Raw genomic sequence first — 27,283 nt, 5'->3', positions numbered from 1 at the left:
TGGTGTTGCAGGGGTCCTGGAAGAACCTTTGGATCTTCTGACTGTGGGCACGCTTTGCTACGCTGATGGCACGGTTCAGATTTGCCCTTGCTGATCTGAGTGCCATCACATCATAGATAGATAGATAGATAGACTCCCTTTATTGTCATTGCACAAAAACACAGTAGTGAAATTGCCAACGAAATGTCGTTGCCTGGCTCCCATATAATAACAGACACAAAAGAAGATAAGTAATAATAAATAATAATAATAATAGTAATGTGGAGAATAAATAGATAGAATAGACACCAAATATGAACAACATAATGTAAAGTGCAGCGTGAACAGTAAATTGCCCAAATAATTTAAATAATTTAAATAAATAATAATAATGTAAGTAAAGGTAGAGAGAACAGTCCATTTAAACGCAACATTGCGTTCCCTCAGTCTTTCACGCACCTCCTTAGTCATCCAAGGTTTCTGGTTGGCCCGTGTGATGATGGTCTGGGTGACTGTTACCTCCTCCATGCACCACTGTATGTAGCCTGTTACCGATGCAGCATACTCTCCCACGTTGGTGTGTTGGTTGTCTGTTGCAGCCTCTCTGAACATTTGGTCCCATTCGGTGCTCAAAGCAGTCTTGCAGTGCAGACATAGCTCCCTCTGACCACACCCTCACCTTCTTAACAGCAGGCTTTCCTCTGGTGAGCAGGGGCTGGGATGCAGGAATTAGCATAACAGAGGGATGGTCTGAGGAGCCAACGTGGGGGCGGGGGCTAATGTCCAGGCTGAGGATGAGGATGAGGATGCAGCAGTTTCTTGTGTCCCGTTTGGTGCTTAAGTCCAATTTCAGGTAGTCTAATTTGTCTTCCGTGGAGCGTATGTTGGCGAACAATGGAAGTGCCAGTCAGAATGAGTTTGCTTTTAGCTTAGCTGTAAGTCCACCACAACAACCCCGCTTCTGCTTCCTCGCATCGCCTTAGATGTCTCCACCGGTCTGTACTGTCATCTGTTATTTCTAACCAGCATAGCAGATGATTATATGTTATTACAGTTCCCATTCACTTTAATTGGTCACGGGTCTGTAAAGGGTCATTTGGTGATAGCTGGTGTACTATAGTATGTGTAGAGTACTTCATCTGCGCTTCCAATCCTGCCTGCGCTTCCATATTACCATATTGTCGCTCATAGTCGCGATGCCAAAGTCCACCCCCCCCCGTGATTATCTTAGCAGTTTTGAAACCGTAACTTTTTCATACCGTGTTATACCTTGAAACCGGTAAGTCGCCATGCCTACTGAAGGCATTTGCTCATATTTTGGCTAGCTAACAATAAAGTTCAAATCAAGCACATAGTTTATGAAGATGTTTTTTAGTACGTGATGCAGCGTATAGCTAAGAGAACTAGAATGATGACCAAGACAGGGGATATCTGCTGTGTATGATATGGCTTATTTACAGCACAAGAAATGGCAGAACGTTCCAGACGTCCTGGCATCGTCCTTGCTGACAAGAAAGACAGAGATGGGCCGGTGATGCTGAAACCAGGGTGACGGCGCGTGCTGATTGTGCAAGACGTGGACCAATCTTGAAATGTATAAAGAGGGAAAGAAAGGGTGGTTTTGGCAGCTGCGCTGTACTAAGACCCGACTTACTGTTGGCATACAGGGAATGCAATTAAGCCCGAACGTCTGTATTAGGTTTTGTTTGTCAGGATTAAATTTAGGTTCATTCTACATATTGGTTGTCTCATTTCATCCCATTCATCCTCAATTCGACACCCACAAGGAGATCGCCTTGAAGCAAGGGAGGTCAAGATTTCCTTCCTAGAAATGAAAGTGATTATGCAAACGGAAATGCAGCTGAAGTCAAGGTAACATATTAAAAAGGTTTCAGCAATGGGTAAATTCTCCAATTCATCATGAAATAAGTTTAACTTGTGTACCCTGAACTTAATCTGGCGGGGGAATGACATTTATGCAAAGTGATGTTAATGCAATTGAACAAAAACTACTACCTTCCACGATCTATGTAACGGGTACCCCTGTGATAGCCCCTTGAGGTTGGCATTATTGGGTTTCCGACACCCCTCCCTGCCTAGAGCCTCCTCAGGCATGAAATGGAGCCTAATGAGACACTTGGGTTGCCAAGTTATCAGTTCCAGATTGACAATCAGTCTTGATATAATGAACCTCCTATATAAATAAATAAAAGACTTGCCAAAATATCATGTAATCCTCCTCTGGCCCAGCTGCTGCTATCATTAGCAGCTTTTCTATGTCCATCTCGTGTTGTTCTTGTTTAATTGAACACCAAGAGAAGCAAGTTGTGGATGAAACGTATTATTTCTACCTCTTTCAATTCCTTTTGTCCTCGACGACAAACAGCCTCTTACGTCTGACACACTTTCTTATTTTCTTTCCAGCCATTTGGGAGGGGCCACATCCAGGACACATTCAAGCGTACGAGCGACCATCTCTCCAATCACTTGATTTGGCCCTCCACCACCTTTTTTTTCATGATTGGACTTTGTCGGCACACTTGTGCAATCCTGTCCCAGTTTGCATGCTCACGCTTTGACTGTCACCACAACATGAAAGTAATACATAAAGAAAGTACCAGAGCAGATGTTTTACACATCTGTCTTACAGATCACTTACACACATGCACAGTACACATATAACGGGATGATAATAAATATAGCAACTTCTGACCAATCCATGTCAATTTCAGACTTCAAATAATGTAAGCCTCACGCATTTCAGGTTAAACCACGCCCACTTTTGGTTTATGCCCCGCCCATGTCAAGTACAGACACAAATCCTTTAGATGGGCGAACAGATACAGATACAGATACAGACAGTGGCGTCACTCAGGGGTGACGCGAGAGGCAGGGAGTACTTTCAATGTTACTGCAGACTTATCGACCCGTACAATTTTATTGTAGTCAACATGTCATTTTAATCTTTAATATGCTTGTATGCTTCACAGCTCCCCAGTTTTAATTTTCCTGGTTTCACTTTTGAGTTCAGTCTGTACAGTAGCAATTAATAAATAGATCCGTTTCTCAACACTATTTCGAATTGGGTAGTTGTGAAAACATTCACAGGGACGCATTGAGGTTGGTGAGAAATCAAATCAATACAAAATTCAAGCCAATCTGATTCATGGCGTTTCCTAGGAGTGCCACCATGCCGTCTATTTGGCAAGAAAATAATAACACCCAAAAAACAGTCTGGATGCATGTTGTGAGATACAATATTTTCCCCCTTTAGTGTCCAACGACTGCGGAGTGGAAGCGTCCCACCATGGGGTGTCACATTTGAAAATGGTGCAGTCAAGGACCGTTGCAACAAGGCATCACAAGATGGATTTTGTTTTTTAATACCTACAGTTAAACCCCAAATCCTGACTGCATGAAAGCTGCAAAAAGATATGAGATTATGACTCATGAAGCAAAAAAATTGTTTTTGGTTTGTGTTTAAAAGCGTATTAAAAGTACAAAAGTCCAACTTTTAGACTCCAAGACACTCGTTTGTGTCCAACGTTTTCCCGGCTTAGCTGTAATTGCTTTTCATTCAACCCCCAACCCCTGTGTGGATGCAGCAGACAAGTTGGAAAATGCAGCGTCAGTCACTTGATGACGGAACCTATAAAACCACTCCAGACTATTTTTTTCTCGGAATTACCTCTTCCCAAAGCTGACACCTAGCGAGTGTGTAGTGTGTAAAATCAATGATCAGCTTTTATTGGTCATCCTTTTCCCATTCTTGGAACAATCAGATTTCATATTGACCTCTCAGGGCCAGCTAGCTGGCCCACAGTGATGTCAACATTTTCTCATCCTCCAATTAGCCCAATTAATATTAATGTTTGAACTGTTCCAGATGATGTCATAGTGTAGAGGTTTGTAGTTGTCCGAACCCTTGATCACCAAACTGTTCCACTTCCGCTCGTTACATTTGGCTGAGCATCAAACTTATAAGCAGGATACTGTTAAGAGATCCTTCTTTAGTAACTGGTTGGTCCAGTGGGTAACCATGCTGGTGCTGGACTGGGGTTTGAATCAGGGCAAATGGCATCATATGGCAATATATAATACTCACACAGTACTAGCGCTGATTAATTAATTCTGGCTGATTAAGCCCCCACTGAAGGCCCAGTTAGCAAATGCAGTGCCTGCTGCTGATTCACATTATTGTCTTGTGTTGGGAGTATTTATTGTGTGACTGCTAATAAACAGGAATGATCACTCCTCCGCCCTGATTGGATATTGCTTACACATGTTACTGTTTTCTGTCACAATGCCGTGAGACCAGATTTAAAGGGTTTTTAAAGGAGGTCAAACTGACAAACACAACAAACACTTTTGGTTTTGCTCTCATTTTTCATGAGCTGAACATCTTTGATGTACAGCAAACCAAAGCTGGGCCTCTCACATATTGTTGACAAATCCACCAAGATCTGTTTTTGACCACTTCTCCTTTGCTGAGATAAGCCGCCCGCCTCACCGATGTGGTACAGTATATGAACAAGCTGATTAGACAGCATGCTCAGGTAATGCTATGGACAATGCAGAAACAGAGAAAGCGTGCTGAGATCCTGAGGGCCATTGTTATGTCATCCATTCACGATTATCTTGGTGCAGCATGATAATGCACAGCCCCATGCGTCAAGGCTCTGTACATGGACATGTCACTCATTCAGCATGTACGCATATACGACAGCGTGTTCCAGCTACTGCCAATCCAGGGGTGGCCCTTTATTGTGCCCCCCCATCTAATCATGTGTGGATTATGGATTATGCATGATGAGTAACACAAATTTAGACAAATTTGGCACCAATATTTGAGAGAGAAAGATCTTTTGTGTACATACAAAAGTTTTACATTTTGATTTTCAGCTCATGAAAAACTGAAGTGAAAACTAAATTGTTAATACTTTTGTTGGGTGCATGATGTTTCGGCAATGCCAGGCCTCGGGGGGCATCTGTTAGCTCCACAATTCATGGACTCTTTCCTGTTGGACATTTTTGCAAGAAGATGAATAATTAATTATCCATCCATTTTCGATGCTGCTTATCCCCGCGAGGGTGGAGGGTATGCTGGAGCCTATCCCAGCTGTCTTTGGGCGAGAGGAGGGGTGCACCCTGGACTGGTGGCCAGCCAACAACCACTCACGTTCATGCCCAGAGTCTCAAATTAACCTTTGGAATGTGGGAGGAAGGCGGAGGAAGTCCCAAAGAACAAGTGGAGATTCGAACCCAGATCTTTCCGATCTCCTGACTGTGTGGCCTACATGCTAACCACCCGTTCACCGTGCATCCCCCCCCCAACATATTATAGACTAAAAATGGTAGCTCCCTTCTAAGACACAGAGGATCTTGGATTAGCATGTTTGCCGTCTCTTGTCTCACACAAAAGATGTTTTTTCAGTCATTCACTTGGTTGTTCCCTTTGGACCACCCAGAAGTTACTTTGGCCGTCGTTAAAAGTTTGGCACTGTTGTAGTCCAGGAGTCTGGTGTCCGTGACAAGACAATGTGGGCAACGGAACGAAACGACTATTAATCACCTTGGGCTAATAATTGCAGACATGCAAGGCCTTTAGTCGGCCTAAAAAAGGCTTTTAAGAGGACGTTCCTGCAGCCGTAGCGGTACGAGGGCAGATGTGGGCGGACGTGGGAGCCAATTAACTGTGAGCCCTGAGATTAATTGGAAATGACCGGTCGGGCCAAATGTAAAAAGTCTTTGGATCACAGCAGAATGAGCCCAGCAGACAAAAGTGTACGCAGGGCCTCATTAGAATGATATGCATTTCATTTCCAATTAATAGCACATTTCATTTGGCCAAATGTCTGGCATCAGAAGGACGGACTTAGAGAAACCCGGAGCAGGGAGGCGGTAAATGGCCCTCTTCCCATTTACAGTCACTTCTAGCAACATTTGTACCACAGTGATCAATCGCTGACTTGTTAGCAGGAACACACACACAACATCATAACCAAGAATGGATTGAATATACATTATGACTTTACTGCACCGTTCTGTGGGCCACATAAAATCATTACATAAGTGAATAAAAATTGGTTATGCCAAATAAAAATGATCACATCATTTCAGATTGTATTCCTCATTTGAAGTCATGATTGGACCTCTTTTTCTTTTTTAATGATTGCCCACATGAATTATTGAATTCACTGACTTTATCCACGGATGTAGAGGCGAGGAACGCACCGTTTCATCTTTTCCTCTGTGGAAAATCATAAACTTTATATTCTGAGAATCTTTTTCACCAAAAAACAACTTTGATCTCCAAGGACTTCTTTGATTATTTCACTAATTCAATTAGTTGCATCAATAGGAGACGATTCAGCGGGGCTACACAACACAACAAATGTGTAAACCGGCCAGGGCGAGTTAGCTCCACTGGCCTGGTTCTACCAGCAAACCTTGCTGGCCGTCATTCATCTACTCGAAGGGTGATGTCCTTCAGAAAGTAATGAAACCAAAGGATTAACCAGGCTTTCTTTGAGGGGTTAGTATTTGTGTGATATTTCTGCAGAGGGCCTGTATTTATTGGAGGGCGTCGTGATGAAGTACAACATTCTCTCATATGTGTACACTGTAAACCAGAAGAAAAGCTAAACTCATGCATCCACCCAAGGAGAGATCATCAAAGATAGCTTGTGCTAAAATATCCAAATAAAAGTCCGCCCACGCTGGGAGTTAAACGCCTTCCATTAGGCTTTATCACAAGGAGCAGTCAAGCAAGGCACATATTCTCATCACTCGCGAGAAGATGTTTATGAACTGCTTTGTTTCTACCTAATAAGTACATTAGGATGTTGTGGTGTGTTCATGGGAGTATCGGATGCCGTGGTGTATCGACAAGAAAAGAAAGTCAACATGTTACAATGTCGAAGTCACGACAGTGGAAGTGGACCACAAACCGGTTAGCTACTTTGGCTTTGTAGAGAAGCCCTTTCTGGTTTGAAAAAGAAAACATCTCACGCAGGTTCACCTCTTCTTCTTCTGTTTGCACATCCTCTGACAGCCAGGCCACTTTAATGGAAGCGCTTGTTTTTTACTTCAGCTTGGTGAGTGAACGTTACACTGCCCATCAGTTCAGCCATTATATGAGGTATCTGTGAGACCATATGACAGTCTTCACATGGAAGGTTTTTAGAGGCAGCTAAACTTGCCTGAGAATAATTTCCCTGACAATCAATGGAGCATTTATCAAACAAAAGAGGAGGCAGGGATTGTGCTTTGATTTGAAATGTCATTCTCCCTGTTGGTGTTGCTACCTGACTCAAACCAGAGCCTCCCCACGGTGAGGCGCCTCAGTGTTCATATTCGGTTTTACTTCACGCTGAATAGAGCAGCTGAGTTTCCCCAGCCTCACACAAAGGTCCATTCATGTCTGCAGGCACACCACGACACAACCATCCATGTGTTTGTCCTCCTCCTGCACCGACCAACGCAGCATGCGGCACCTTCTACACACACTAGGTACACCACTTCCACACACTCTCGAGGCTTTACTATTAAAAGTCAGCCCCGTTTGTGCCGCCCGATGACCAGGAACACAACATCCCAATCCTGGCACTTTTTATAGCGGGGATGCATTAGTAAATGAAATGTCTCAATTGGTGGATGAAGGATGAATTGTCTCGGTGATCTCTGCAGCACATGCCTAAAAACAACACAGCACCGTCCAATAGAGGATCTTTGACTAGCGTGTTTTTTTGCAGTAGGTCATCAAAAACAGCAGTGGGATCGTGGATAGTGTTGTTGGCAGTAGCTCATGAAGATGTCAGATATATTTTCTATGCCGCTTATCACTAGGGTTGTGGCATTATGCTGGAGCCTATCCCGGCTGATTTCGGGCGAGAGGAGGGGTACACCCAGGACTGGTGGCCAGCCAATCACAGGGCACATATAGACAAACAACCATTCACACTCACATTCATTCTGTGCTTTTATGATGGAAAGGCTGGTTAGGATGTAATCTACAGTGCTTTTATTGTGAAAGGAGGACCACGTTCCAGGCCACGGCAGAGTGGTTGGGGACCCCTACTAAAGAGGATCTTTGACTTGTATTTTTTGCAGTCACGCCTTAAAAACAGCAGAGCCCTCCTGGACTCTCCAACCACAGAGCTGGTTTCAGTTTGACATCTTGACACCGGCCACACCAACCGATGCCAGCGTGTTTGATCCGTGTTTTGATCCCCCCTAATGACATTGGACTTGCCTGGCTGTCCGTCTTTTTGTCTTCAGACTCTAAATGGGACTTTTTACCACAGGGACAAACAAACAAGCAACGCGGTTAGTTGGGAGCTCATTTATCTCCCACGAGAAAGTGGATATTCCATCCATCCAGTACATACTAACTTTGTCAAGTGTCTATTGGTGTCATTATACTAATTATGTCATGTCCTCCAAACACTACTTGTGTGTTGATTACCTATTGGCCAGGGGCCATTGGCATTGTCTAATGGCGGGGGGGCCTGACCAATTGCCCATCCATCCTTTTTCTATACTGCTTATCCTCACTAGAGTCATGTGGGTATGCTGGAGCCTATCCCAGCTGACTCAAATGACGACTGTAATCGTTTTCATCCATGAGAGCGTTGCACTCTGTACGCCAGGCAGATGATCGCAAACAACAAAGCATTCTTTGAAAACTTCACAATAAATCCAATCCTCCCAGGCTTTTTTTCCATCCTGTTTGTAAAAATAAACAGCATACTTGTAGTTTCCTGTTCCCGCCCACTGTCTCACCAAGACTTGTGGATAGTGATATTTATTTGGCTATTTTTTTATTTTTATTTTTTACTGTAGCGAAGCGTCCAAATCAGCGCTAAGGGCTTTTCTGAGATCTGTCGCTCAAGAATTGCCATAAAGCAAGGATGGAACATGTGCTAGTTTTGTGTATGTGTTTGAGAGTACAGCGGTGTTGTGTAAAGACTAACAAGGACACACACACACACAAAAGAAACGGTCTTGTGCTTGTGGAGAACTGATGAGTCAGAAAGCACAGGGAGGAAAAAAGGCGAGAGGCAGCAAGGGTGGGAACCTTGGAGGCGGGCAACATCGGTTCTGGGAAAAAGGTGCGACGATGACGAGGATGCCGCTTTGAAAATGATTGTTTGGAATACTTATACCTGCTGGGATGGAAGCTAATGCTAATCGGTGTGCTCTATGTATGATAATGTATGTTTCTGTACACACAAAGTACCTGCTGACAGGGGATACAGTACATACTGTACTACACACATATTAATACTCATGCAAGCGTGCGCGTTTTAGTGCATGTCGTCATTCTGACTGCCCTCTTTGTTCTTGCGCAGCGTCCCTGCCAAAAGAACGGTCTCTTCTCTTGTTTTGACGCCACTCACTTGGATTGATGCCTCTTACTTGGCTGAAGAACAATCCTCACTTTGTCAACATCCGCCACTACAATACCTGGCTTTCAGTAAAAAAGGCCGCACAGCAATCGAGGTGATGACGAATGCCATTTTTCTAGCGTAAACACATGTGCTATCTCACAAAAGTGAATACGGTAATCCCTCCTGATTTTCCGTAAAGTAGGATTCCTTATTTCTAAATGGAATATTTTCATAGTTAGAGCATAGAAAACAACATCAAAACAAATACAGTTTTTAACATGATTAGAGCCCTCTATTCATGAAATAACACCCCTAGAGTCACATTACACTCAATTACCCAATATCCATCCATCCATCAATCCATTTTGTATGTCACTTATCCTCACTAGAGTTATGGGGTATGCTAGAGCCAATCCCAGCTCACTAGCTCACGAGAGGTGGCGTTCACCCTGGACTTAGTCTATTAGTCTATTAGCCAATATAGTACACAATAACAGAAAATATGACATTTAAGAATAAATAAGACTCATGCTCGTGTGTGTTGGTGTAAAAGTGTTCAGGCACTAAGGGAGCTCATTGGGTTGCAGACAGGAAGGGGTTCAGTCAGCTTGGCCTGGGTTACAGTAGCAAAAATACAAAATACCCAGTGTTTTCATGAGGGATTATCAGGGATTATTGTGCCTGTTGTGAGATCATTCAAACCTGCAAAAAAAAAACCTGTTGCTGGTGCTTGTGTGTCTCACCAAACATTACTGTAACATGTACATAACCTGGAGAGATCCCTGTGTGTAGTGTAGATATAGATCCATATAGTATAGATGATCAGTATGGGAATCTGCAACATCAAACCCTGATCAGAGCACCGCAAGTTCAACTACCATCCAGGTAGTCGGTCTTTTTGTCGCCTTGAGAATTGACTTGATTTGACTAACTCCCTGAGAAAATGACTCAAGCTCTGGCAGAATCATCTTGTGTGTGTGTGTGTGTGTGTGTGATGGTATTTTCCTACATTTCAGCCGGCCACACGGCGTGCATATTCAGTAGGGTTTGCATGCTCTGAGATAATGCCAATGAAATGTCATCAGATACTTTGGAAAGTGCACGCTTTCTGAATGATTCAGTTCAAATAATGCATTTGCGCCTCAATGTATATTAATATAATCCCTCAGCACACTGCTAGAAATTTCAAACTACAAGAATGGAGGACAGTGAGGAGACCCTTCATCTGAGAGGAGACTGAAATCGGCAAAGAAGAGACTGTGGAGTAAGATAATGATGCCTCATTCACGTGCAAGGTGCCATTGGGAAGCGATGATGTCACAATGTCTCAACTTTGGTAGGTTTTCTTCAGCTCGCCGCTCTTTTGGTTTACATCTAAAGTTACCTGGTAAAATTGGTACTTGGGAAAAAACATTAGGTACATTTGATGCCGTATATGGATTCTGCATTTATGGCTGGCATCAAATATTACACTCCTCTCAATATGTTGCAGTATGTACCGTTGCAATCTTAAACTTCTTTCATAAAATACACGACGTTTTTAACAGGACAGCAGCTTGCTGGTCATATCAGGTCAGTTGGGAAACTGCTTGTGCTTTTGCGAAAAATACAGTCAACAAGGCATGAATCACCAACGTCACACAGCTAAACTCAAGAATAAAGAGTCACTTACACACATACACAGTACACATTCACACACTGAATAGTAACAAATACACACAGCAACTTCTGATCAATCCATGTCAATTTCAGACTTAAAATATTGTACATATTTAAGCCCCACCCACTTTTGCAGCATGTCCCGCCCACTCCGAGCACAGATAGACATCATTTAGATGGGTGAACAGATACAGATAGAGATAGTGGTGTACTCAGTCATCCCGAGTTGCCACCATCAGTTCCTGTTTGTGACTCATATTTTGTTCCCCGTCTGCTTTACTTTACTTTCATTTCACTTGAGAGAACTGGAAAGGCACCTGTTTGTTGTTTGGAATTAGCTCATTTTTGTAGTTGGGTCATTTTTCATAGCTGGTTGTAAACAGTACTTTGCATTCAGTGTGATATATTTGAAGTACCTACTGTGCCTGGATTTGATGCTCTTTGTATCCCGCTGAATCTATGTAGCTTTTAGACACTATTGACGCAAACTAAATATGAAACTGGTTAAAATGTGACACTAACAGCCAAACGACAAAGGCTGTGTCTAATTTCGGGGTCTGCATCCTTCAAGGGCGCATCTGCAGGGTGAGTGTAGGCTGTCACAATTTGAAAAAGTTCCAGGGGTCCTTAAAATGCATCCTCCTCAGCCATAAACTGTGACACTGTATATGTAAAGCTTAGTTATTTTTTTTACCCAGAGAGAGTCATTGTCATTAATAGGAAAAAAATCTATTTATCAAATATGCAATAAATATATGCATTAGTTGAGTAGTATTAGTTGGTGTTGCTATATGAACTCCAACAACAACAAATTCCTGTGCGGCCCGCATTCAAAGACAAAGCAATGAAGTGTTTCTTTTGTCAGGCATTTACTGTGTAATCCACACGAGAGGCTTGCCGCCGGAGCGCATCTCAACCAGGTGTGTGTGCACCACTGTGGAAGTCTGCTGCCAGCCTTTGCTTATAGCAGGTGTCATTTATAGTGATGGACAGCATGGACCTGTGAAATATGTATTGGGCCAGTGTATGTATATGGGAGCGGCCGATTGTAGAACAAAATATTTCATAAAACTGGAAAAAATAAAGTAAAGAAAATAATAAAAAGTTGTAGAAGAGTTGATACTAAAAACTACAGATAACATACACACATACACAGTACACATATAGCTGAATTGTGAACAATAAATATAGCAAGCTCTGATTGTCAATTTCAGACATAAAATACTGATTTATTTTTTTAGATACAGATAGTGGTGTATTCGCTCATTCCTACCAAGAGTCAAGTCTTTCTCTTGGTATGTACCATGATTATATAGCCCTATAACACAATATTCAGTCTAAATAATCCAAAATGGCCGGCACCAGGAGGGGCGACTCATGAGAAATGGATGGGATTGAATAAGTTAATAATTTATGGAACAATCACTGAGAAGTTCAGAACTCTGGTCAGCATCCATGCAAACGTTTATGACACTGTACGGAACAAAATCAAGAAAGGGTAGGCACGAAGAATCAGAATTCAAATGGGAACCAAAATGAATCCAAAAGATACTCGACCTTAGTTAGTCTAGCATGCAATGATGTAACCCAACAGCCCCAATGAGAGTGTTTATTAGTGTGAGCTGACCATGTCGCATGATGATAGCCCTGTCCTCGAGATGGGAGTTTACAAAACTTGCACCACTGGCCGGCCATTTTAATGTACACTTACAGCACATAATTTAACGCCTTTAAAATTGAATCCTTGACAAACTAGACATGTGCATGCTAGGCCATGAGATAGCGATGTCCGATGACCATCAGTAGCAAACCACAAACAATAACGGTGTCTTTGAGAAACATTTTTAAGAAAAGTGCGTTAAATGGCACCAGTGTGTGATTGCAAAATAAACAAATGGCCAAAATTAATTTTCAAAAGGGACAACCTGCACAAACTACGATTAGACAATCAGTAACCTTGGTAATGGTAATGGTTTTATTTCATTTGAACATGCATCAGATTACAATTGAGTGCATCCCATAATCAGTTCACAGTTCCACATGTCCAAAAGGAGTAGGAAGAAGCAAAGCTTGTTAAATCCTACCCCTCCATCTGGTACTTTTACAATCACTAACTGTTACATTTGTTCACTTCCTGCTTTCCATAATACAGTTTAAGGTTTTGGTTTTTTTAATAATGCACCTCGTACCGAAGTAGGAGGTGATATGAGCATCCAATGCCATCATGGGTACCATAGTAAGTGTCAATATAGTGATATATATAGCACATCATGATTGGTTCAAGACTCTTCATCCTTGTATTTAGCAAACATCAACTGCTTGTATTGTTTCTTGAATTGGCTCATCATTGTGCATTGTTTGATTTCCTTACTCAATCCATTCCATAGTTTGATTCCACATACTGAAATGCTATGGCTTTTTAACATAGTCGTAGCACAGAAGTGTTTCAAATTTTCTTCCCTGAGATCATATTTCGTCTCTCTTGTAGAGAAGTATTGGATGACATTTTTAGCTAATTGCTTATTTTTAGCCTTATGCATTATTTTAGCTGTTTGAAGATGAACTATATCAGCAAGTTGAAGTGTTTGTGATTTTACAAATAAGGAGTTAGTATGTTCTCTGTAGGTGGCATTATGAATTATCCTTACTGACCTTTTTTGCAGTACATTTAGCGAGTGAAGATTGGTTCAAGAATTTATTTGTAATTGACATTAAAAAACATAGCAGCAAATGTGAACTTGAGGTGCACACTGTAGCTCCGCCCTGTCCCGCTACAGTGGCGGACAGTCTGAAAGCTTTGAACTTGAGTGGCCAAACAGGCCTTATTAACGCCGCCTCATTAAGTGGCAAACAGCAAACGTTGACACGTCATGCTGGCGGACGGCGAGCCGCTAAATATCTCATCCTGATGAGTCCAGCCTTCCGTGCGTCACTACTACTTTTATGATTTATTCATCCTTTTTGGCAGGAACTTGTTGACCATTTTCATTTCGGCAAGTGTACTCTCTTGGGTCCTCTTGGTGCCGCTTTGCACTTAGGATGAATTTAACGTCGGTAGAAACATGCTTGGGAATGTTGCACGGAAAGCGAAATCAAATCCCCCTGCCTTCATGGACGACAGCCCTCGGATGCCAAATGGATCTGTGTAATAGCTGGCATTATCATTACGTAACACGCTCAGCGCAGTGAAGGGAGGGCGGGGGTCACAGTTCAAGTCTGATAGAGCGGAGCAGCTCGCCAACTTCCACCGGCTCGCAGCTGACCGACCGCCGCAGCTTTGGCGAAGGGGCTGCCATGACAGCGAGTCATTACGACTGCGTGACAGCTTGCACATAATAGGATTCTCCTTCAAGCTTTTCACGTAGATTGATGCAAAGGTCTGCAAATATCTTTGTGGCGGCCACAAGCAACAGATGGCTCTGCAGATTTCTTCAACTGGCTCTTAAAAGGGGAATGGAACAACAAGGTCAGAACACGGGTCAGAAAAACTGGAATAGCTTTTGGGAGATCCATCCCTTCAGCCATGGGACCGTATTGTGATGAGTAGCAGTTTCCGCAATCAGTATTGAGCACTCTGACATGAATGAGGCAGCATTGTGAAGCCACAACATCATAAACGTGGAAGAATAAGGACGCAGCTCATCACATCGGTGACGTGAGAGGAATGGGCCCAACGCTTTTGCTCAAAAGATAGAAATTGTCTCAAACTAAAGTGGAAAATAATAGTTTAGGTGTCTCATCTTTGTTGTTTGGATTGTATGTTTGAAATAAACAAACCAAGGCGAAACTGTTCCAATCAATGTGTCTTAATGTAAAATGACAGAAACCTTGACTCATCTTGACTAATAATAGGCCGTAGTCAAGCATGAACCATGATAGAGTGAGGAAGCATATTTGAACCGCAGTGCGGCGAGTGGCGTCTGTGTACGTACATCAACCAAATATATGTTCCGTTATTTGGGCTTGGGAGCCATGTTTCCACACGTTCCACACAGTTCAGCTCCAAATGTGAAAATTGTAAATACTTCATGGTGTTGTGTTGTTATGTAAAAAAATGGTTATTTTCATGTAAAAAATTGTTTGTTGTGGCATAGTTGTTTAGATATTTTGGCTAAATATACTTAGTATAGTGCAAGTTCGGCTTTTAATGTATCTTTTGACCAAAAGGTGGTATTCTCCATTCTGAAACATACTGTACCTACTGTATATGTTTGTTCTACTGCTGACTACTTTGTTTGTTTCTTTCTGCTTTTTACTGATTACGGAGTCATCACAGCAGATCCTTTTTGGTCCACATAGTGATTTTGGCTTGAGCCCTTTATATTCCGAATGCCCTTCCTGAAGAATACCTATGACGCTTACTAAAGAACGGAAAAAGGTCAAAGCAAACTTTTGAAAAACAAGTCTTTCTTTTGGTAAGTACCATGTTTATATAGCCGAGAACACAGTATTCTATGTGCCTTGAAAGATCAGTCTCAATCCTGTGAAACTGGCCGCTTCCGGAGGGGATGTCTTCTGAAAAATGTCTGAATTGGTGTGTCCCATCAAGTGCAGTCTTAGCAGCCTCTTTTTATCTGTTTTGATATATTTAGAATGCACAGGCAAGAGAAAGATGTGTGTTCCTGATTCACATACGCACTGAGGATGACGGGCAAAGTGTAGGTTTCCTTTAAATGTTCTTTTATCCATTTGATTGCTCATTTATAATTATTTCTGCTGTGTTGCCACCTTGCAGTTGCAGAAAAAAAGGAAGTACTGCATGAAAGAGCACTTTTGGTGTTGGACTGAATGGTTACATTATTTGGGTGATGTTTGACGGGCCGCATACAAAGACCACTACAGATGTGTTGTGTTTGATTCCATGCTGCAAGTCTTGCCTCTTTGTTTGGTTGCCATCCCTGCAGCTGCTCTCACTAGGCCAGAACAAAAACTTGACAAAGTTTGTCTTTTGCTTGCTTTTTTTAATTAGCTTCATCGCACTGCCCACAACCACCACCCACCTTCCCGCTAGAGCAACTTTTGCCAGTGATTCTTTATCAAAGAAATACAGTTGCTCTGGTTTATGACAACATTTCACCAACAGTGAAGCAGCAGTGCCTTTCTGTTTGTTTGTACGCCAAGTGTCTGATCTACTAAGATCACAAATAACCAAAAAAGTCAAGTGCATGAACAAAGTAAAAAATAGCACGTAGAGTAATCCCTTGCCACTTCATGCTTCAAATTTAGCGGTTCGTGTTTCAAATCCTAGCCTTTTTTCAAAAGCTGTCCCTCTCGGTACCGGACATTTTTGATGATTTTGACAGATTTTTCAAGGCGCATAGGATATTGTGTCATAGGGCTACATAAACATGTATATAAACATATATTCCAAAGGAAAAATTAGATTCTCGTCTTTCGTCAGGAAAAAAAGTTTGTTTCTATCTTTTCCTGTTATTTTGTAATCAGCAGTAGAACATAGGTACGTTTCAGCAAAATAGCAGTTCTCAACAATAAAAAGGGCTTTTTGTGAAAAGATAACTTTCACTTTGACACAAATTTAGCCATATATATGTTGCCAAAATGTCTAGACAACTATGTCAAAACATAGATAACAAAAAATTGTTGTTTTACATGAAAATATTTTATATATTTTTTAAGGGAACAATAAGTAATGCGTTAAATTTCCTCTTCAATGTGTAACCTACTATGCGCTACACGGCAAGATGCCTTTTCATTCCTGGTTTCTGGAAGTTTCAATGGGAGACATGCATGCTCTAATGGCAGTTCTTTGGCTTGAAAATGCATCAATATTCATTCATTCATTCATTCATTCATTTTCTACTGCTTATCCACACAAGGGTCGCCGGCGTGCTGGAACCAATCCCAGCTGCGAGCCAATCACAGGGCACATATAGACAAACAACCATTCACACTCATTCACACTCACATTCATACCTATGGACAATTTCATTCATTTTCTACCGCTTTTTCCTCATGAGGGGTGCTGGAGCCTATCCCAGCTGTCTTTGGGCCAGAGGCGGGGTACACCCTGGACCGGTCGCCAGCCAATCACAGGGCACATATAAACAAACAACCATACCTATGGACAATTTGGAGTGGCAAATTAACCTAGCATGTTTTTGGAATGTGGGAGGAAACCGGAGTACCCGGAGAAAACCCACGCATGCACGGGGAGAACATACATACTCCACACAGAGATGGCCAAGGGGGTATTCGAACCCATATCCCAGCTAACCACTCAAGCACCGTGCAGCCTAGTGCATCAACATGATCACTTCTATTGTGCAGTTGCATCATCACCTCTGTGCCTGTCGCGCAAGGTCCTCATTTGGTTGATGTCTACAGAAATCAACTAAACCATATTATTTATACTAGTATATACTATTATATTTTTACATATTATGGAGATTCTTTTAACTGAATCAAACGCAATGATTAGGGATGCATATGAACAAGTATCTGTTACAATAATGCAATTTTGATGGAGACGAGTATGAAACGAGTTCATTTTGTCATTATCCGTATTAAATGCTCATTATGTATTCACTCCTCTCGCCCTGTGAATGGCCAGTCACACACTGTCCCTAGATGGCGGTAGCCACAGAGGAGGTCAGTGGTGCCTCATTCACGTACACAGTGCAATTGGCAAAGTTAAAAACAGCTCAGCAATTGTCACAATACCCCCACTTTATTAGGTTTTCTTCAGCTTGCCTCTATCTTGGAGTGTATCTAAAGTTACTTGGTAAACTTGTTCCGTAACATGTGCCGTGCACAGCGATGTGCAGACACTCAATTGGGGAAGCGTGACATTTTTTTCTCTTGAAATGTGTTTTTGACTTATTCCATATAAGAATTTTGTTGATTTTCAGTTAACAGTACACAGACAGTGGTAAAGGTAACCTGCATTGACTGGCCACAACAATACGTAGGTACACCTGCACAGTAGCACAAGAGCGGCATCAAGCATCCTGCATTTTAGCGTACTACAATACTACACCCCTCTCCATACGTTGCAGTGTGCACCTTGAAATATTAAACTACTTTCATAACTACGCGGTGCATTTCACAAGACAGTGGGTACAATCGTGCATCAGTCACTGACAGCCGCTTTTTACTTTCATCACTTGCTTCAGCTGATGATAAAAGGTAGTTGGAAAACTACTTGTAGTACTGAATGTGCTGCTTTTGAGGCTGACAGATTTCCCTGTTTACTATGTTTGCATGAATCAGCAACTTCACACAGGTCATTGAAATGATTAAATCAGACATGTCCAAAGTCCGGCCCCCGGGCCAATTGCGGCCCGTGGACAAATTTTTACCGGCCCGCGGCCTCTATCATGAAATCAATAATATGCGGCCCGCCATCACTGTTGACCACAGTATAAAATACATGTGTACAAAAAGCTATTTTTCATTTCACCAGAAGATGGCAGTCTCTGGCCGCCGTGACCCTTGGCCTTGCGTGATCGTTTCAGCCCAGCCCATTTCTAACATGGCGACTGTAAACAAAAAAAGGAAAGTTGACCGCGAGGGCCGCCGCTTCCAGGACAAGTGGAAATTTGAGTATTTTTTCACTGAAATACGAAACAACTGTGTCTGCCTAATTTGCCAAGAGACTGTGGCTGTTTTCAAGGAATTCAACATCAAGAGGCACTACCAGACGAAACATGCTAGCTACGACAAGCTAACTGGGAACAAACGCGGTGAAAAAGTGAAGCAACTGGAAGCTGTTTTAACGGCACAGCAAAGCTTTTTCACAAGAGCCCGTGAGTCAAATGAAAATGCAGTGTGACGCCGAGCATCGCAGTCGGCACCAACAGCTCCCTCTTGTCAACTTCTACCGCCAGCTGGATGAAGGCAGGTTCCAAGCAATTCGGACATTTGCTAAGAAAATGCTGAGCTTGTTTGGCTCCACATACATGTGCGAGAAGACATTCTCCGTTATGAACATTAACAAGAGCCACATGAGTGACTCTCACCTGCGTGACGTCTTGCGCATCAAAACCACTGCTCTTGAGCCAGACCTGGACTACATACTGCAGTCAAGATCCCAGTATCACCCTTCACATTAGTGCAGGCAAGATATTTGTTAAGTCCTCTGAGTTGAATAAATTCTTAAATCTCAGTTAATTAATTTTTTTGTGATGGTCAAAATCACAGTTTGAATATGCAGTGATCATTGTTTTGTTTTCAGCACTGTTCCTACAGTGAGCATATAATAGTGAATAATATGTAATGTTTCACATGAACTTAGATATCCTTGATAGTTTTCTTAATTTTTTGTGGTTTGTGATTTCGGTAAAAACCTAAATGTAAAAAAAAATGTAAAAGTAAAAGTATGCCATTTGTAATTAAAAAAAATCCCAAAAAGTTAATTTGTATTTAATGTTAATGGTTCAAAGAATGTCAGGCTAAATAGTCGGCCCCCACACATTTTCACCTTACCAAATCTGGCCCTCTTTGCAAAAAGTTTGGACACCCCTGGATTAAATAATCAAGCGTCATGGATCACTTACACACAAACACAGTACACATATAGCAACTTCTCATCAATCTGTGTCAATTTCAGATTTATTATACAGATTTAAGCTCCACCCATTCCCAGTCAACCAAGCTCACTTTTGGTTTATGCCGTGCCCATTCCGAGTACACAAATGGATCCAGATCATTTAGATGGGTGAACAAACTGATTGCGCTGTAATCGCTCATGCCTAATAATAATAATAATAATAACCCTAACTGTTGATTGGTCACTTCCTTGAGACAATGCAAATGCTAACGTAAAATGGTAAAACAACACCACATTGATAGTGATGATGGGTATGGCAGGTATCAGCCATACAAACCACAAATCACAATTTTTGGTTGACCAGCCACCTCAGAAGAACTCGCGTATTGTCTTGGTCTAACTGGCTTTCACATCACCAGCTGCCAAGTAAACAAGGCACCGGTCTAGGGATGACGGGTGCGGGTGGGACACACACACACACCACTAGAACACCCCCCCCCCAACAAGCGTCCTGTGCTGTTAACACAATTTGCTGTGAGGCTTATCTCCGAGAAACACAAGAGCGTTTTCTCTGTCATGTGGGTCACGCCCGCTATTTCCCCTAACCCCGGCAGGGACGTGATACCCTCCACCCGTTGGCAGCAACTATTAATTGATGCAGTGGAGATGCAATTGGTTCTGATTAGCTTCCTGCCCCCACCCCCACCCCCCACATCCCACCACCACCACCACAACATCCTTCCCTCTGCACTTCAATTAAAAATCAAGGTTGAGGCACAATGAACAGGACAATTCTTCTCTCATGCAGATTAGCCATTCGGCTATTCACCAGTATTGAGACATACGTCCCCCGCACCCCATGTGGACTCGGGGGACTCTGGGCATCTTATCGAGGAGGCAGCATGCAAATACTGGATCAAGTCCCGTGAGAGAACGGGGAGCCGATCTGGGCCATAGCTGTCTCGTTACCCCAGAACTCGTTTGGAACAACAAAGTGATTTATCAATCATAAAAACTAAAAGACTGTACTTTGTTATTATTACGGCATCTAAATCACAATTTGGGGTCTTTGACATTCTTGAAATGTCACTGAATTTTCTGTGTAACTGTATCCTGGCCAGTATTTAGTATTTTACCCAAGACCTGCTTATAGTGCCCATCAGACCCCCCACGACCAGTGTGTCCTATTAACATGTTGATCCTGACACGGCGCTCAGAGTGACTGAACAAACAACTGTAGAAGCTGGAAGCACTGCCAGCAACGGTAGTGATGACCTGCTATGCTCCTTTAGTAGAAGTACTAGTTGCCCTGTGTATGTGTTATTGCGTTAAGTTGCTGTGTGATGGTTGGAGTGTTACTGTATTTCTTTTATGGCATCTCAAGTTATGTTGAGTAATGGCCTCCTGCCAACCAAACAGCTTGGTGGTGTCAACCTCCACAAGAAGATAAAGTAAGAAACAAAGAGGTGTGAAGATGGAACAGATATCTTACTTCATTGCTGTGGATTCAGGTGTCGCTCAGATTGCATTACTCCACGGGATATATTTCATAACAAGTAGCAATACAACATAGTATCAAGTGAAGATATTTAACAGCACATTAAACTAGAACTCTCATGTGTCTTGTTTGCACTTGTGTTTATTGGAGGTAGGAAAAAGAAGGGCTCGACTGGGATGTAATTACCTGGCATCATGCATGTGTCTCCAGGTTGATTGCCTCATCATTAAGACGACGCTCCAGCAGATGCCAGTGACTAATTGCCATATCAGCTCGGCAGGATGAAATGAGCGTTTGTTTGTGTACGACTGCACAAGCGCTCTAAATCCACAATGCTTCATGAAAGTTCGTGCTAGGTGTTGACCTAACGCTATGAGATGTTAGGGAGGGTTCCTTGTGGGTTCCTTGTGTCTTTTGTGGAGGCCAAAACAAACCACGACCAAGATTATCTGACATAAGGTCACAAGGTCAAGTCTTAAGAAGGAATGCTAACAATGGAGGAGAACAAAGGTCTCCTGTATTTACTTCTTGGTAGCTACACATATTTTATTCAAGACTGAGGTCAGTATGAAAAGAGAACACTGCAGCAAAGTACAATGGCGTTAAGGACCACTGCGACAAGTCATAACAAGGTACACTAACACTTACTTTTTGGTAGCCAAACGCATTTTATCCAAGAGGACACTAAGGGTAGTAAGACCAGGAAGCACTGCCATAAAGTGCAACACTGCAACAACATGATGTTAAGGGTCAACATTACAAGTTGTAACAACAACAACGGAGAAGAGTGAGGGTCGCCTGTATTTACTTCTTAATAAGGAGGCATAGTTTATCCAATAGGAGACTGAGGGCAGTAAGAAAAAGGAGTGTTTCCAGCAAAGCGAACTATGGAGCAATTCCTTACTGCAACAACATGCCGTGAAGAGTCAAGGTTCCAAGTCTTAAGGTACTGAACGACAAAAACAAGGCAAATTTTATCCAAGAGGAGACTAGGGGCAGTAAGAAAAGGGAGCACTGCAGCAAAGTGGATAATGTGGAGTATAATAACGCAGCAACAGAGAAATCACTGGCAGAAAATAAGACATAAATACGAGTTGTGCTCATGTGTGCTGCTGTAAATGTGTTCCTGAGAGGTGCAAACAGCAAGTGATGTCGGGGGTTCAGACTTGAGTTTTAGCTTGGTATAGTTTACAGCCACAACAGTAGCCTGTTATCAGGGATTATGGTGCCTGTTGTGAGATGCCTTTTGTTCTGATGATCAAGTCTGGTGCTTGTGTGTCTCACCCAACATTACAGTAACATTACTGACACCTGTGTCTGAATGCCTTAGATTTGTATTTTATTTACATTTTTATGCTTGAAAATAATTAAGGCAAAAAAAACGTAAAATTGGCGAGCAATTTTATTTGACGAGTAATAAGCCGTATTGAACCATAAAACAGCATAATTTAGTCATGATTATATTTTTGAAAAACCGTGATAGAAATGAGCCGCCACATTCCAAGCATGAAGTGGTGTTGGATATGGTCGAATACAAGTTAAAAAAATATTGTAAGATATGCAGTATGTTATATGTAGTATTCTGGTCACAAGACATCAGTAACCAATTAACAGCATTTAACATGGGACGACTGTATATTTGAATAGGATTGATGCTCCCTACAGGACTAGACTGGAACAGTATTGGTCAATCACAAAATTCAACTAGCTAAATGACCTTATTGTTAGCGTGCTATAGCTCCGCCTGCTGCTTTTAGGAACTGCATAAAAACTACATGACGGTTTGCCAATACGATCCATTTGCATTGGTGGCTGACAGATGTAGCAACAGGCTTTCTTTGCATGGCTGCCCCCTACAGGAATGGAGGGTATGTGATGCTTTTTCAATCATTGTAACATTCTAGAGCCTTTTTCCACAAAGGTGTTGGTCTCAATGGAATCCTGGTTAGGCCGCCACCTGCTGCCTTGCTAATGCATTTTCATTTAGACTCCTAAGAGAGGAAAACATTGCAGTATGACGTCAAATCTTTGTTGCTTCGCTGAGGTCATCAGAGAACATCTGCCTCCTCTTCCTCCCTCTGCTCTCCATCATCCCTTCCTCTCGTCCAGTTCAGGATTAAACTAGCCCACCCCTCCCCCTGCCACCGTGCATCGTGCACACCGGATTAACTGTGACAGAGGAGGAGAATGTCACACGTTACCCTCCAATCTCTGGGAAGGAGGACAGAGGATCCGTTTGGGGATCACCTGTGGATTGCACATGCATTGTCTCTTTGCCGCATGTTTTCACTGAAAGAGCTAGGAATAGTTATCAACCAACTCGTACATTGGGAGTGCCCGGAAGAAAAGAAAGTGGAACCTAGAAGAAAGGGGTAGGGTTCTGCTTCTCCCTACTCCTTTTCACACATATCCAATTCCTTTATGTGATCAAGTATGTCCCAAACAAACAAAACCACGACCGCCAGCATCGACATTTGCCAGCAGCGTGAAAATCCCATCCGTAGGAGACGGAGTGGAGCGGGAGCTGGGGGAGGAGGCTGCAACTGCAGCAGCAACAGTTGTCTGATATGCGAGGCGGAGAGTTGTGGGGAGGGGTTGTGTGTTCACACAAGGGACACACAATGCATGTCAAGAAGAAAAGGTGATGGATAAAAAGGCGGATGGATGCCTGGCAACCGGTGGAAGTCGAAAGAAAGAAAGGGTAGAAATAGATTGGAGAGGGGCACTCACTGGAGTCATCCGAGTCGTATCCCTCCACATCGAGCTCCTCGTCCCTCCTGGCGGCCACCTGCGGGGAAGCCGACGCTCCCACACCAAACGCCCGGTCTGGGCTGTCCTCATCCGGGCGCTCTCTTTCCGGGGCAATGGTGGCGGCGGCGGATGGAGCAGAGCGCGGGGGCCCGGCCGGCTGCAGGCCCCGAGGGTACCGTGGGAAGTAGTCCGAGATCTGCTTGATGGGCAGGATGGGTCCTGGGCACACGTCAATGGCCATGTGCTCCTGGATGCTGATGGTGGGTTTCTCGCCTTTGCGTTGTGTCATGCATGCAGTCCAGCCAGGAGCCTTCTCCCTAAAGCATGCACAACTCAGAAAAAACAACTCAACTACAAAAATAACAAACAACCTCCCGGTGTTGTCTGTTTAGGTGGACATGTGGAGGCTGCCGCCGCGTCTTCCACTGGCGTCCTCGCAGCCAGACCACGCTGTCTACATGTCACACACATACACATACACATACACACACACACTCACACACTACTACTTTCCTTCCAGGCTCTCCTCTTTGGAGACCCCCCCACACTCCACCCACGTCTGCGCTGCCGATGTGGGAGAGAACAGAGGCAATAGTGAGTGTGCAAGGAGAGGGAAGGGAATTAGAGAGGGGGGGAGGGACGGGGGATCAGCTGATGTCACTGCCTAGCAACCAACCGGTAAACAGGAACCATCAGCCTGAGGTGCTTAATTACGATATTAGCCCCATCCATCTGTCGGCACGAGCGGGAGATCCTGCGTGTTCACGTTAGGCTGCGCTCACACAAAAATGTTAACAAGTGGTTCGGTTAAAGTTCAGTTCTGCGAGTGAATGTGAATAAAAATACTTGATGGGCAATAGTGTGGTTCGCTTCTCACTGGTATTTTTGTCATGTGACCAAAGATTGTGCAGTAAAGTAACATGCATGACTGAGATGTGCATGTACTGTATGTGTGTGTGTGTATGGAACAGTAGTGAACCTTCCAAAAAGGGGCTGGCCAACCAACATTACTCCAAGAGCACAGCAACAACTCATCCAAGAGGTCACAAAAGACCCCACAACAACATCCAAAGAACTGCAGGCCTCACTTGCCTCAGTTAAGGTCAGTGTTCATGACTCCACCATAAGAAAGACACTGGGCAAAAACGGCCTTCATGGCACAGTTCCAAGACCAAAACCGCTACTGAACAAAAAGAACACTAAAGCTAGTCTCAATTTTGCCAGAAAAGATCTTGATGATCCCCAAGACCTTTGGGAAAATACTCTTTGGTCTGACGAGACAAAAGTGGAACTTTTTGGAAGGTGTGTCTCCCATCACATCTGGCGTAAAAGTAACAACACATTTCAGAAAAAGAACATCATACCAAGAGTAAAATATGGTGGTGGTAGTGTGATGGTCTGGGGCTCTTTTGCTGCTTTAGAACCTGGAAGACTTGCTGTGATACATGGAACCATAAATTCCCAGATTCCCAGTTGGTGACCACAATCTGAAACCAACATGAGTTCTGCAGCAGGACAACGATACAAAACACACCAGCAAGTCCTGAAGAAAAAACAAATGAAGACTTTGGAGTGGCTTAGTCAAAGTCCTGACCTGAATCCTATTGAGATGCTGTGGCATGACCTTAAAAAGGCTTCATGCTGGAAAAGCCTCCAATGTGGCTGAATGACAACAATCCTGCAAAGATGAGTGCTGTAAGAGACTCATTGCAAGTTATCACAAACGCTTGAGTGCAGTTGTTGCTGCTAAGGGTGGCCCAACCAGTTATTAGCTTTAGGAGGAATCACTTTTTCACAAAGGACCATGGAGGTTTGGATTGTTTCCCCCTTAAGTTTCATTTATAAACGTAAATGTTTGATGATTTGATACATGTTTGATAAACATGCAAAAAGGTAGATGGCAAACACTATATACAGTATGCACCCCCCGCCACCCAAAAAAAACAGATTCATACTTTGAATAATTCTAAACTTTGTTCACTATAATTAGTAAATTGTAATGTAATAGAGTTTAGAAACATCATTTTATTGTTTGGGCATCTCTGTGTGGAGTTTGCATGTTCTCCCCGTGCATGCGTGGGTTTTCTCCGGATACTCCGGTTTCCTCCCACATTCCAAAAACATGCTAGGTTAATTGGCCACTCCGAATTGTCCATAGGTATGAATGTGAGTGTGAATGGTTGTTTGTCCATATGTGCCCTGTGATTGGCTGGCCACCAGTCCAGGGTGTACCCCGCCTCTCGCCCCAAGACTGGGATAGGCTACCCTCCACTCTAGTAAGGATAAGGGGCATAGAAAAAGAATTGATGGATGGATTTAATGGAGACACTAAATTGTCCGTAGGTGTGAATGTGAGTGTGACTGGTTGTTCTGGCTACGCGTCCCTAGTGAGGACAAGCGGCAAAGAAAATGGATGGATGGATTTTATTGTTTTGTCACCTCCAGTTCTCAAACTGACCATTGTGGTCTAGACACTGCTGACAACGCAAAGCAATGGAATCGCAAACATTAATGAACAATTCCCTCTGTATTTCCATGCATTCGCTTTCGATGGCTGCACTGAATTCAGCAACTGTTGCAGATTTTATAGTGTAGACTTTGTGTTTTAGGCAAAAGTCTAGTGGTGTGAGGCCTAGTGAACGTGGAGGGTATTCAACAAAACCAATCCTTGTACACCGTACAGCATACAATGTCAGTGTGCACACCCGTATCAAGCGCGGCACAAACACTCATGTGTCATCCGGAGTCTGACGCAGCCCCGCACACAATGAAAGTTCCTCCTGCACTAATGTGCTACATAGTGTCTGCATGCTCGCAAATCCGTACTGAGGCGGTACTCATCCCCAAATTCTGCTCACACTTGCTTTACAGCCACTGCCTGACGGATGATCACATGGGGACCTCAAACTCACCACACCCTGCCCCAAAACTTCTATCGGTCTCACAAAGACAGGAAGTCCACACATGGCAGACAGTTCTGGATGCTGCAGCGGGGGCGGAGCTGATGTTTGGAGACGATCTGTGTTTTAAAGCAAGTATCGGTGTCGATACCGTCCTTTTTCACCGATATCTGGGATATCACCGGATCTGTGGCCGATCGACGACCCCTAATATACTGTATAGCCATCTATCCACTCACTAGGGTTGCAGGGTACGCTTGTTTGGAATTGTATGTATGTATTTTTCTATCTGGTCACATATGAATTGCCTGAAGATGTACTGAGACTCTCTCAAGAAGCAGCCCTTCACAAACATTTCAACCGATGATGGAGCGCCCTCTAGTGTTAGTTGTACAGATTTATTTATACCCTTATGGTGGACAATTAAAAACAAGTGGTGATAAATTCATATGTGTCCAACATATTGCATCATTTGTAACAGCATGATTGAGGTTCAGAGGGGCAGCTGGTGATTGCTGCTGAGTCACGGGTGAGAGCCAGGAGGGACGCACTCTGGAGAATTTCTAGTCTACCTTTGTCGGTCCCCAGACACTCT

The 27,283-nt window shown here is 43.1% G+C and overlaps 1 protein-coding gene across 2 annotated transcripts in view; it reads right to left on the bottom strand.

The window, feature by feature from the left end:
* Positions 1-27,283, bottom strand: part of doc2b (double C2-like domains, beta) — a 118,501-nt gene that overhangs the window by 89,499 nt on the left and 1,719 nt on the right. For both annotated transcript variants that reach the window (XM_078787988.1, XM_078787989.1), the window contains exon 2: positions 23,768-24,105. In XM_078787988.1, coding sequence (XP_078644114.1) covers positions 23,768-24,105 — 338 coding nt within the window. The remainder of the gene's footprint in view (positions 1-23,767; positions 24,106-27,283) is intronic.

Source organism: Doryrhamphus excisus, linkage group LG21 (assembly GCF_037039965.1).
Source record: "Doryrhamphus excisus strain RoL-2023G ecotype Guam linkage group LG21, RoL_Dexc_Guam_v1.1, whole genome shotgun sequence".
NCBI classification, from domain to species: Eukaryota; Metazoa; Chordata; class Actinopteri; order Syngnathiformes; family Syngnathidae; genus Doryrhamphus; species Doryrhamphus excisus.
The sequence above is the reverse complement of the archived record's forward strand: the minus strand, read 5'-3'. Positions and strand labels throughout refer to the sequence as shown.